Raw genomic sequence first — 13406 nt, 5'->3', positions numbered from 1 at the left:
AGAGTCAATTCCCTATTAATGTCTTGATGATATTTTCTACTGGTTAATTCCTACCTAGCTATGTTTCAGCGTGGCTACGACTCATCATCATCAGGGAACGCCTCAGAAAAGTATTGCCGCATAGTAGAGATCATTATCACTGATGAAAAGGACCTCTACCTGTCTGCTCCACCATTGAAGGCTCCAAGATACGATGTCCGTTGAATCACATGCACATGCGTAAAATCAGTGCATCAATGCCGGATTATATGTGACGCGGCATTAAACAAAAAATAGTCAACATGTGATATCACCACGACAGGATATGTCTTTGGTTTCCATATCAGTGCTAATGGCGTAAGCCCACCCATTGCGGCAAGATAACATATTCGAGGGGAGGGAGAAATAATGTAAGAAAAATGCTTGAGAATATCATTTCAAGACCAAACTGCAGCAATCTGAAAAAGTGACGTATTCACCATTTTCCAAAAATGGTGTTAACGAGTAGTACTCATCGAACTCTTTAACAGAAAAATGAAAAACATGCATGTTGTAAAATGGCGCACAAGTCATCCCTCCAGACTACGGCAGCAAAGTCTCAAAACTACCCATACGCTGCTGCAAACAAAGACCCAAACGACGACCCGACGAATCCAACAGCTCTCCCATGCAAACCAACACCATCAACATGCACGCGAGGGTCTCTGCTACCTCGAGCTCGAGTTCCCGCCCACAAAGACAAGTCACTGTTCAAACGAATGTTGCCTTAATTGACTCCCCCATCCCGGGCACAGATTCTTTCCGAAGGATACTCAATATAAGTTCCACCGGGAAGCCAAGCACCAGAGATTGAGGAAAATCAGATAATCCAGCATCAGGCGTCTCGCGTCTGTTATTTAAGCAGAGAAGAAGTAATAGGTGATATTCTCAATACGGCCGTTCAGAATGGTTCAGCGGATGCAAATTATGGATCATTATTAGGTCTTGTAATTTTAAACAAAACGTTCTGACTACACGCGATAAACTATGAATATTATTATATCGGAGTTTTTAATTAGGATCGCGAATCAATTAAAAATACTGATAAGTATAAGTTTGTAATTACTACCGACATTTTATTTGTGATCAAAACTGACATTGTGTTTTTAGTTAAAACATCTAGTATACTAAATACGTAACGGAATAAAGTAGTGTTATTCAAAAAAAATATAATAATTTACATTATAAATTCTGATTAATATCAAGATACTGATCCAACATCACATCTTCAAGGGCTCCTCACAAGCTACACATTTCATTCAGGCACTTTAGAACGTCCATGTAGTAACTTGTTCACACTTGAAATCTGCCTCGACCAAGTTGGCAGAACGCGCCCTTACCCTTTCTGAACCAAAGGGCAGGGCACAAAAAATACAAAATTTCTATACATAAATCAATACATATTAGCAATAAGCTATTACAAAATTTTCCACAAAATAAATATTTTTTCCTAGAGGCGTGACGTACTTTGTGGATGGCCTCTTTTTTCATATTTCTCAATGGAAATTTTCATAATTTTATTGATCTTAATAATTTTTTTTTTTGAAAAATTTTGAGTTCTTCATGAAAAAAACATGTTTATTTCTTAAAAATTTTTGTAATTGTTTATTACTTATTGTTTTGTTATTGTTTATTACTAATGTTTTATTTTTTTCGCGGAAAATTTTGATTCTTTTTTATGGAAAATTCTTTTTTATAATTCCAATTTTTGTTTTTAAAAGTGCTAATTTATTTTTGTTTTGTGGAAAATTATTAATTGTTTTTGGAAATTTTTCATCATTTGTGGACGTTTTATACTTGCTCTTATCCTGCTTTCTTTATTGACAATTTTTAAATTTTTTTATGGATAATTTCCATTTTTGTTAGCCATGTGGCATCTGACCTACAAAGACTGAGAAACTCAGAAACGGCAAAAACAGTGCATGCACCTCTTTTCCGGGTAGCAGTTCAGGTCTCAACTGTTTCCATTATTAAATATTTTCACTGATTACCGATGCCAAGGAAAAAATACCAGCGAGAAAGTTCTGCAGCATGTTTCCGAGTACAATTACCATCAAGCATTCGAGTGGAAAAGTTCTGTTGAGGAAATATAACGATATTTTCCAAGCTGCGTCTGGTTCTGGAGTTTGGTATGATTATTATGCGAGTTGGGTGTTGGGTGCGTGGCTAATTATGACTGACATTGATTGTATTATTTGAGCGAATTTTTTTATTGGATTGCTTGTTCTGACAGTTCTGCGGTTTGAACTTTTTCGGCTGGATGTCTATTCATTTACTATTTTCACCTTTCACCATATTTTGTTTTACGATTCCTATAATTTTAATCCAAATAGCGTTGATGAAAAAAGCTTGACACGATGTTGTTCAAGAACAACATTATGATATAAACTTAAAATATGACAAAATGTTTAGAAATTCAGAAACCAACTCAATATGATAATTAACATAAATTTTTGAAAATAAATAAATAAAACGAATTTGCATCCTTGAAGAAAATATTTATAATCATGGTTGAACTCGAGAATGGGATGTCATATGAAAAGAACTCGAGCAACAATTTGAATAAGAAAAAGCTCACCTGTAAAAAAACTAAAATTGTGAGAATTATATTATAATGCTAGTTTATAGGGGAACGGTTCGCTACTTCATCTCATAACATCAAAAACAAAGCAATGGAAAGGAATTTGGTTTGTTTATTATTTTTGTGATTTTTTTCAGCAGTGAGCACGCATGTTGACAAAAAGAAGCGACGAATTTGGTGCCGCATTTCTTTGTTTAGCGATGAGATGGATATATGTACAGTGAGATGGAGATCGGAACAGTTCCCCTATTACCAATGCACTTTAATCTATTCAAAATTTCCTTCTTTCTTTCTTCCCTCATATATCAAAAGGTATTGAAATTAATTGACTATGATTGGCATTCCCTTCCACACTTTTCAAACTGAAGCTCCAAACCAGTTAGGTTACATCTTCTGACGAATGAACGTGTTAATGGCATTTATTACATTCCCCATTTCCCTCCATTATCAATTCTTACATTGTGGAACCATTCGATCTTTTTGGCCGGCGGGTTCGCTTTGATGTCACACTCCAGGTACACGTCCGATCCCTCCATCAGATTCTGCGAGTCGAGTGGCGCCCCAAGCGACAGTGATATCACCGGCACATCTGTGGAGAGCATAGATAAAAGTAACAGACACATACACGAGTATGCATGTAATTGAGTTGTACTTTCGGTGAATCGGGTCACATGGCGGTCCATGTTCCCCGGGGGCGAACTTACGCTTGATGTCGAGCACATGGGAGTCTTTGAGGCGGATCGTTGCCCCCTCGGATTCCTGGTACTCGATTGAGCATGTAATTGATTTTTCATTGTCTTCCGGTCCGGGAACGAACACCAGTTCCGACACGGTTACGTTGCCGTCGTTGGAGGTCTGGAAATGGATGTAAATGCAATATTGTGAGATGGAGTTTGTAATAAAGAAAATTGAAAAACTCAAAAAAGGTTAATTTTAGCTTAATTAATTTTAAATTACATTCCTTAGTTGTTAACGATAGGGTGAATCTCGACCAAGTTATTCATTCACATTATCGCAGAGAGTTTTGATCAAACAAATTCATTGAAACTTAATTACAATTGCTTCGATCTAACATAAAATGTCTAAGGAGATTCTTTAATCCATACTCAATTCTTAAATTAAAAAAAATGGACGTAATGCGTATGTTTTGTTCTATTTCATAAAACCCCACTTCGAGCTAATTTAAGCTCATGTACGTCAATTACCATGCTTCTCCATTCCGAGATACAAAATTTCCATACTTGGATCAGCTCTCGAGAGCTTATAGGATGCACGCAATCCAATGAGCAGTTCGTGTAGCATCTCGAGGGTTACAATTAGTAATTTTCCGAGCGGAATAATCCGCTCACTGAATATTTCTACCGAGCATACACGTCCATAGTCAAATGGTGAAGACACATTCCCCCATAGTAAGCCCCGGTCTGACGTCAGTCAATACTCACCGTTTGGGACGAGCCCCGGATGGTGGTGGTACCCTTGGTCCACACGATGTTGGGCGCTGGCCGGCTTCCAGCGGTGTGACACGATACTTGCGTCTTGATGCCCGCCGTTAACGTTTCCCGGAGGCCCTGCATGGTAATGAACAGCGGTGGCACTGTAAAAGAAGAGAAACGGTCCTGTCAGTTCAGTTCATATAAGCACTCCTGCTACAGTTGTGAAACATTAATTGACATGATTGAGAATCCCATCGTTACGTTCGCCGAGTCGGTATGGTGCGGCCATTTCACGGCCCATGTGTCACTTGGGTGAGCTCCACTCGGAATGTCACTGTTCGTTCATGCCGGATCGTAACAGGATTATCGAAATTACGGAAGGGATTTCTTGCAACTGGAATGATGTTTATCGGGCGGATATGTTTGCGGACGGATCCGGAATGTTCGATTCCGGTCGTTGCTGTGTTATGCGGAAGTGGTGTAGAGGGCACTTTACAAGTTGATGGCCGTGTAACCTGCGTGTAATTCCCGGGAGATTAAACGGTTCGTTTCAATGTTTCGGCATTATAGTGGAGTGAAGGGAGGGATGATTTTAATAAAATGGAAACGAGCACGCAGATGTCGTAAAGGTTTACGACAGCTTCGGTTTATTCATTCCAAACGTTGTTGGACAAATTGTTTAGTTTTTCTAGGTTAGGTAAAGGTTCCTTTTTTTTCGCTTTTGAGGATAGGATATCGTGCATCGCTAGCAATGCTATTCAAAAGGTATGTTTCTTCTTGATTACGTTTGATTATGCTGATATTACTTTGCCTTTATGTGAAGTTGAGATAATAAAGACGATAATATTTTGATGATGTTTCTATTTCGATTATGGTGACCAGTGTTTGTAAAATCAGTTTGCTCTAGCAAACTCGTTCGCGAATTAGAAGCAGGCAAATCGCATCGTCTCACTTGTTTGTCAAAAATTAATCGCTCCCAAATTCGATTGAATCCAATTGGGAGGAAATATTTTGTTCACACATGCAAGAGTATAAATTGTTCTATGCGATGAATGTCAATTCACTTTTTTTTAACGAAGGAGAAACCTGTTTTGTTAAGTGGTATCTATTCAACATTTTGCGTTCCCTGTGGTACTATAAAGTATTCTCGCTGAAAATTTAAGCTTTCATTGAAAATTAAAAGAGACCCATTAGATACGTAAAAATGCACCTAGAAGCTCATTGGAAAGAGTGATTGTTCCCATTTCACTTAAATTTTGTCTTAGATTTTTGTGTTTTGACTGAACATTTGATTTTTAATACATATTTTAAGAGATGGTCAGAAAAATATAATTCCAACACTAATAAAATCCAGCATTAATAAAAATCAAAACATTAATTAAATTAATAAATATAATTAATAATTACTTTTGTAACCACCCTGTATAGTAGAATCCACAGAAAAGTTATCCGTCAAATGAAGGTTTTGTCCAGGTTTCAACATATATTTCATGTACATCAACATACCCATCCTAAAAAAAAATCCCAGCGGTTGTCAGCCTTTTCATTGAGAGACACCAGTTCGATCTTTTGCACTCATTGAAGTACCCCGCATAATAATTTTAACTTATAAGATATATGAAAAGCGGACCTGAGACTTTCCGATTTTAATTAAGTTTATACATCAAGCTTCCTACAAGACTTAGAGGAATTTTGGAGACTTTTGAGCCTCTTGAAAGGAGGCTTCTGAGTTTCTTGAAAGGACACTTCAGTCTCTTAAAAGAATTCCGAACCTCTTGAAAGGAGGCTTCCGAACCTCTCGAAACGAGGCTTCCGAGCTTCTTGAAAGAAGGCTTCCGAGCCTCTTGAAAAAAGGAAGGTTTCCGAGCTTCTTGAAGAGGGGCTTCCGAGCCTTTTGAAAGAAGCCTTCCGAGCCTCTTGAAAGGAGGCTTCCAAGCCTCTTGAAAGGCGGCTTCCGGGCCTCTTGAAAGGCGGCTTCCGGGCCTCTTGAAAGGAGGCTTTCGAGCCTCTTGAAAGGAGGCTTCCGAGCCTCTTGGAAGGAGGCTTCCGAGCCTCTTGAAAGGAGGCTTCCGAGCCTCTTGAAAGGAGGCTTCCGAGCCTCTTGAAAGGAGGCTTCCGAGCCTCTTGAAAGGAGGCTTCCGAGCCTCTTGAAAGGAGGCTCCGAGCCTCTTGAAAGGAGGCTTCCTGAGCCTCTTGAAAGGAGGCCTGAGCCTCTTGAAAGGAGGCCTGAGCCTCTTGAAAGGAGGCTTCTGAGCCTCTTGAAAGGAGGCTCTGAGTCTCTTGAAAGGAGGCTCTGAGTCTCTTGAAAGGAGGCTTCTGAGTCTCTTGAAAGGAGGCTCTGAGCCTCTTGAAAGGAGGCCTGAGCCTCTTGAAAGGAGGCTCTGAGCCTCTTGAAAGGAGGCTTCTGAGCCTCTTGAAAGGAGGCTTCTGAGCCTCTTGAAAGGAGGCTTCTGGGCAGCTTGAAAGGAGGCTTCCGCGTCTATTGAAAGGAGGCTTCCGAGCTTCTTAGAAAGAAGCTTCCGCGCCTCTTGAAATGAGGCTTCAGAGCATATTGACAGGAGGTTTCCGCGCATCTTGAAAGGAGGCTTCTGAGCCTCTTGAAAGGAGGCTTCCGAGCCTCTTGAAAGGAGGCTTCCGAGCCTCTTGAAAGGAGGCTTCCGAGCCTCTTGAAAGGAGGCTTCCGAGCCTCTTGAAAGGAGGCTTCCGAGCCTCTTGAAAGGAGGCTTCCGGGCCTCTTGAAGTGGGATTTCTAAGTTTCTTGAAACGAGGATTCCGTGATTTTTGAAAGGAGACGTCCGATCCTCTTGAAAGGAGGCTTCTGAGCTTCTTGAAAGAAGGCTTCTGATCCTTTTGAAAGGAGGCTTTGGAGCCTCTTGAAAGGCGACTTTCGATCCTCTCGAAAGAAGGCTTCCGAGCCTCTTGAAAGAAGGATTCCGAGGCTCTTGAAAGAGGCTTGCGAGCCTCTTGAAACGATGCTTCTGAGTCTCTTGAAAGGAGGATCACGAATCGCTTGAAAGGAGGCTTCCGAGCTTCTTGAAAGGAGGCTCCCAAGCCTCTTGAAAGGAGGCTTCTGAGCCTCTTAAAAAGAAGCTTCCGAGCATTTTGGGAAAAGGCTTTCGAACTTCTTAGAAGGAGCCTTCCGAGCTCTTGGAAGGAGGCTTCCAAGCCTCTTGAAAGAAGGCCCCCTGAGTATCTTGAAAGGAGGCTTCTGAGCCTCTTGAAAGGAGGCTTCCGAGCCTCTTGAAAGAAGGCTTCAGAGCCTCCTGAAATGAAGCTTCCGAGTATTTTGAGAAAAGGCTTTCGAACCTCTTAGAAGGAGGCTTCAGAGCCTCTTGAATGGAGGTTTCCAAGCCTCTTTAAAAGAGGCTTCCGAGTCACTTGAAAGGAGGCTTCCGAGTCTCTTGAAAGGAGGCTTCTGAGCCTCTTGAAAGGAGGCTTCCGAGCCTCTTGAAAGGAGGCTTCCGAGCCTCTTGAAAGGAGGCTTCCGAGCCTCTTGAAAGGAGGCTTCCGAGCCTCTTGAAAGGAGGCTTCCGAGCCTCCTGAAATGAAGCTTCCGAGTATTTTGAGTGAAGGCTTTCGAACCTCTTAGAAGGAGGCTTCAGAGCGTCTTGAAAGGAGGCTTCCGAGCCTCTTGGAAGGAGGCTTCCGAGCCTCTTGGAAGGAGGCTTCCGATCCTCTTGAAACGAGGCTCTCGAGCCTGTTGAAAGGAGGTTTCCGAGCCTCTTGAAAGAAAGATTCCGAGGCTTTTGAAAGAGGCTTGCAAGCCTCTTGAAACGAGGCTTCTGAGCCTCTTGAAAGGAGGATCACAAGCCTCTTAAATGGAGGCTTCCGAGCTTCTTGAAAGGAGGCTTCCGAGTCTCTTGAAAGGATGCTTCCAAGCCTCTTGAAGAAGGCCCCCGAGTATCTTGAAAGGAGGCTTCCGAGCTTCTTAAATGGAGGTTTCCGAGCCTCTTTAAAAGAGGCTTCCGAGGCTCTTGGAAGAAGGCTTCCGAGCCTCTTGAAAGGAGGCTTCCAAGCCTCTTGGAAGGAGGCTTCCAAGCCTCTTGGAAGGAGGCTTCTTAGTCTCTTGAAAGGAATCTTCCGTGCCTCTTGAAAGGAGGCTTCCGAGCTTCTTAGAAAGAGGCTTCCGAGCCTCTTGAAATGAGGCTTCCGAGCCTCTTGAAAGGAGGTTTCCGAGCATCTTGAAAGGAGGCTTCCGAGCCTCTTGAAAGGAGGCTTCCGAGCCTCTTGAAAGGAGGCTTCCGAGCCTCTTGAAAGGAGGCTTCCGAGCCTCTTGAAAGGAGGCTTCCGGGCCTCTTGAAGTGGGATTTCTAAGTTTCTTGAAACGAGGATTCCGTGATTTTTGAAAGGAGACGTCCGATCCTCTTGAAAGGAGGCTTCTGAGCTTCTTGAAAGGAGGCTTCTGATCCTTTTGAAAGGAGGCTTTGGAGCCTCTTGAAAGGCGACTTTCGATCCTCTCGAAAGAAGGCTTCCGAGCCTCTTGAAAGAAGGATTCCGAGGCTCTTGAAAGAGGCTTGCGAGCCTCTTGAAACGATGCTTCTGAGTCTCTTGAAAGGAGGATCACGAATCGCTTGAAAGGAGGCTTCCGAGCTTCTTGAAAGGAGGCTCCCAAGCCTCTTGAAAGGAGGCTTCTGAGCCTCTTAAAAAGAAGCTTCCGAGCATTTTGGGAAAAGGCTTTCGAACTTCTTAGAAGGAGCCTTCCGAGCTCTTGGAAGGAGGCTTCCAAGCCTCTTGAAAGAAGGCCCCCTGAGTATCTTGAAAGGAGGCTTCTGAGCCTCTTGAAAGGAGGCTTCCGAGCCTCTTGAAAGAAGGCTTCAGAGCCTCCTGAAATGAAGCTTCCGAGTATTTTGAGAAAAGGCTTTCGAACCTCTTAGAAGGAGGCTTCAGAGCCTCTTGAATGGAGGTTTCCAAGCCTCTTTAAAAGAGGCTTCCGAGTCACTTGAAAGGAGGCTTCCGAGTCTCTTGAAAGGAGGCTTCCAAGCCTCCTAAAATGAAGCTTCCGAGCAGTTTGAGAAAAGGCTTCCGAACCTCTTAGAAGGAGGCTTCCGAGCCTCTTGAAAGGAGGATTCCGAGCCACTTGAAAGGAGGCTTCCGAGGCTCTTGAAAGAAGGCTTCCGAGCCTCTTGAAAGGAGGCTTCCAAGCCTCTTGGAAGGAGGCTTCCAAGCCTCTTGGAAGAAGGCTTCCTAGTCTCTTGAAAGGAAGCTTCCGTGCCTCATGAAAGGAGGCCTCCGTGCCTTTTGAAAGGAGGATTCCGAGCCTCTTGAAGAAGGCTTCCCAGCCTTGAAAGGAGGCTTCCGAGCCTCCTAAAATGTAGCATCCGATCATTTTGAGAAAAGGCTTCCGAACCTCTTAGAAGGAGGCTCCAGAGCCTCTTGAAAGGAAGCTTCCGAGCCACTTGAAAGGAGGCTTCCGAGGCTTTCGAACCTCTTGAAACGAGGCTTCCGAGCCTCTGGAAGGAGGCTTTCGAACCTGTTGAAAGGAGGTTTCCGAGCCTCTTGAAATGAGGATTTCGAGCATCTTGAAAGGAGGCTTTCGAGCCTCTTGAAAGAAGGCTTCCAAGCCTCTTGAAAAAAGGCTTCTGAGACTCTTGAAAGGAGGTTTCCGAGCCTCTTGAAGTGAGGATTCCGAGCCTCTTTAAAGGAGGCTTCCGAGCCTCTTGAAAGGAGGCTTCCGAGCCTCTTGAAAGGAGACTTCCGAGCATCTTGAAAGGAGGCTTCCGAGCCTCTTGAAAGAATGCTTACGAGCCTCTTGAAAGGAGGTTTCCGAGCTTCTTGAAAGGAGGCTTCCGAGCTTCTTGAAAGGAGGCTTCTCAGCCTCTTGAAGAAGGCCCCCGAGTATCTTGAAAGGAGGCTTCCGAGCTTCTTAAATGGAGGTTTCCGAGCCTCTTTAAAAGAGGCTTCCAAGGCTCTTGGAAGAAGGCTTCCGAGCCTCTTGAAAGGAGGCTTCCAAGCCTCTTGGAAGGAGGCTTCCAAGCCTCTTGGAAGGAGGCTTCTTAGTCTCTTGAAAGGAATCTTCCGTGCCTCTTGAAAGGAGGCCTGAGTTCTTAGAAAGAGGCTTCCGAGCCTCTTGAAATGAGACTTCTGAGCCTCTTGAAAGGCTTTCGAGCCTCTTGAAAGAAGGCCTTCGAGCCTCTTGAAAGGAGGCTTCTGAGGCCTCTTGAAAGGAGGCTTCTGAGCCTCTTGAAAGGAGGCTTCCGGGCCTCTTGAAGTGGGATTTCTAAGTTTCTTGAAACGAGGATTCCGTGATTTTTGAAAGGAGACGTCCGATCTCTTGAAAGGAGGCTTCTGAGCCTCTTGAAAGGAGGCTTCTGAGTCTTTTGAAAGGAGGCTTTGGAGCCTCTTGAAAGGCGACTTTCGATCCTCTCGAAAGAAGGCTTCCGAGCCTCTTGAAAGAAGGATTCCGAGGCTCTTGAAAGAGGCTTGCGAGCCTCTTGAAACGAGGCTTCTGAGTCTCTTGAAAGGAGGATCACGAGTCTCTTGAAAGAAGGCTTCCGAGCTTCTTGAAAGGAGGCTTCCAAGCCTCTTGAAACGAGGTTCCCGAGCCTCTTAAAAAGAAGCTTCCGAGCATTTTGGGAAAAGGCTTCCGAACTTCTTAGAAGGAGGCTTCCGAGCTCTTGGAAGGAGGCTTCCAAGCCTCTTGAAAGAAGGCCCCCTGAGTATCTTGAAAGGAGGCTTCTGAGCCTCTTGAAAGGAGGCTTCCGAGCCTCTTGAAAGAAGGCTTCAGAGCCTCCTGAAATGAAGCTTCCGAGTATTTTGAGAAAAGGCTTTCGAACCTCTTAGAAGGAGGCTTCAGAGCCTCTTGAATGGAGGTTTCCAAGCCTCTTGAAAAGAGGCTTCCGAGTCACTTGAAAGGAGGCTTCCAAGTCTCTTGAAAGGAGGCTTCCAAGCCTCCTAAAATGAAGCTTCTGAGCAGTTTGAGAAAAGGCTTCCGAACCTCTTAGAAGGAGGCTTCCGAGCCTCTTGAAAGGAGGATTCCGAGCCACTTGAAAGGAGGCTTCCGAGGCTCTTGAAAGAAGGCTTCCGAGCCTCTTGAAAGGAGGCTTCCAAGCCTCTTGAAAGGAGGCTTCCAAACCTCTTGGAAGGAGGCTTCCTAGTCTCTTGAAAGGAAGCTTCCGTGCCTCATGAAAGGAGGCTTCCGTGCCTTTTGAAAGGAGGCTTCCGAGCCTCTTGAAGAAGGCTTCCCAGCCTTGAAAGGAGGCTTCCTGAGCCTCCTAAAATGTAGCATCCGATCATTTTGAGAAAAGGCTTCCTGAACCTCTTAGAAGGAGGCTCCAGAGCCTCTTGAAAGGAAGCTTCCGAGCCACTTGAAAGGAGGCTTCCGAGGCTTTCGAACCTCTTGAAACGAGGCTTCCGAGCCTCTGGAAGGAGGCTTTCGAACCTCTTGAAACGAGGCTTCCGATCCTCTTGAAACGAGGCTTTCGAGCCTGTTGAAAGGAGGTTTCCGAGCCTCTTGAAAGAAGGCTTCCGAGCCTCTTGAAAAAAGTCTTCTGAGACTCTTGAAAGGAGGTTTCCGAGCCTCTTGAAGTGAGGATTCCGAGCCTCTTTAAAAGAGGCATTCGAGCCTCTTGAAAGGAGGCTTCCGAACCTCTTGAAAGGAGGCTTCCGAGCCTCTTGAAAGGAGGCTTCCGAGCCTCTTGAAAGAATGCTTACGAGCCTCTTGAAAGGAGGTTTCCGAGCTTCTTGAAAGGAGGCTTCCGAGCTTCTTGAAAGGAGGCTTCTCAGCCTCTTGAAAGGAGGTTTTCGAGCTTCTTGAAAAGAAGCTTCCGAGCTTCTTGAAACGTGGCCTCCGAGCCTCTTGGAAGGAAGCTTCCGAGTCGAGCCAAGCGAACGATTACATCTGTAAATCAATCATTAGGGAAGATTCATTAATTACGTAACGCAAAAGTTGGCGATTTTCAACCCTCTTCCCACTTTTTGTATGCAGTCGTCATACTTCAGACCACTCCCTCCAGGTGTTTTAAAAGCCGAGCATATACTAAAGAAAATTACACAGGAACGAATTGCGAAGTGATTCGAATCCTTCAACATCGACGAAAAAGATCAGACGAAGACGGTGACCACGTTAAAACTTTTATGAATTCCAAGGGAAATTGTTTAGAATTAAAAAATCTTAGCATTATCCGGAATTATTTTTTTCGGAATATTTCAAAAGAATTTGTTTTTTTTTTTTGACTCTCTTAGGAAAATTCTTCAGGCAGCAAAACACGGTTGGGTTGGCAGTCATATTTGCGAGTTTATAAAAGATCATTCGCCTAGCTGCACGACGTGGTGAAGAAGTTCTTTTCAATAGAAAGCGTAGGACCTTATAACCCCTACAAGTTTGCTGATAGCTATACCCAAGTAACAATTTTCATGCTTGTTAGATTTATTTAATTCTTATAGCGGATTTATGACAGCAGTCACCATGGCTAGTTGCTCAGATTTATTGGCGATCTTATTGCTATCAATAAACCTCTAATAAATCTGCTCGAAAAGCTTCAAACGTCAAATGCCGACTGGTCTTGTTAGCAGCTCTACGGTTGTAACGAAGAGCGTAATAAGTCCAATTTTCAAAGCTTGATCAAAGCCATAATTTTTGGTCGTAATGTGGTCAAATGAATAACCCCAATAAGAATATTTACATTGCGAAGGGTTTATAACGGTGTTTAATAAGAGCAACATTTTTCTGATCGAAATGTTTGAAGACCATATTGGAAATGGAGAACCATCTTCAACTCAGTGAAATTTATCACTAGAATTTATGATTAGACGGAGTTTTCGCAGCGAAAGACACGTTTTTGGTGAAAGATATAAAAAAAAAAACAAACATATTTGGGTGTAATATCGATAAATTTAGTGAAGATGTTATAGGGGGAAAGACGGCTTTGGCAGGTTTTGTTCTATTATTGGTTCTATTATTCTTTGATATGCAAAGAATGTTTAGGCCAAATTTGAGCCTAGTCAGTCATAAAAAACCCCCCTGCCAATAATAGAACAAAACCTGCCAAAGCCGTCATTCCCCCTAATAATTTTAATTTTATTGCTCAAAACTATATTATTTTGCGGACGCGTAGTGTTTAATCTCAGTTTTGCACTAGCTTTCACCATGAAATTGAGCGCGCACCTCATTTCCATGAAAGTACGTTGCAAAAAAACCTGAAAAAGTATAATTTTGTAGTCATCCTCATCATGATTTTCATCAACACTTTAGTTTGTTATTATTTATTTGCAAGGTTTTGTTTCTCTTTTTTCAAAGCAACATTTTTGACAGCTGCCGCAGCCAAATTCCCTTTTTTGCTGGCGGCTTGAAACGGATTTTTATATACTCTTATAAGAGGTTTATAGTGGTAATCTAGAGAGGGCCATTTGGACATATCTTACTCTTATAGTGGTCA

The 13406-nt window shown here is 43.3% G+C and overlaps 1 protein-coding gene across 2 annotated transcripts in view; it reads right to left on the bottom strand.

Annotated features, from left to right (window-relative positions):
* Window positions 1-13406, bottom strand: part of LOC134219490 (hemicentin-2) — a 514836-nt gene that overhangs the window by 42374 nt on the left and 459056 nt on the right. For both annotated transcript variants that reach the window (XM_062698236.1, XM_062698237.1), the window contains exons 8-10: window positions 4042-4193; window positions 3304-3454; window positions 3058-3188 (exon numbers count right to left, since the gene is read on the bottom strand). In XM_062698236.1, the coding sequence (XP_062554220.1) occupies window positions 3058-3188; window positions 3304-3454; window positions 4042-4193 (434 nt within the window). The remainder of the gene's footprint in view (window positions 1-3057; window positions 3189-3303; window positions 3455-4041; window positions 4194-13406) is intronic.

Source organism: Armigeres subalbatus, chromosome 3 (genome assembly GCF_024139115.2).
Source record: "Armigeres subalbatus isolate Guangzhou_Male chromosome 3, GZ_Asu_2, whole genome shotgun sequence".
NCBI classification, from domain to species: domain Eukaryota; kingdom Metazoa; phylum Arthropoda; class Insecta; order Diptera; family Culicidae; genus Armigeres; species Armigeres subalbatus.
This window is presented reverse-complemented; position numbering and strand designations above follow the sequence as displayed.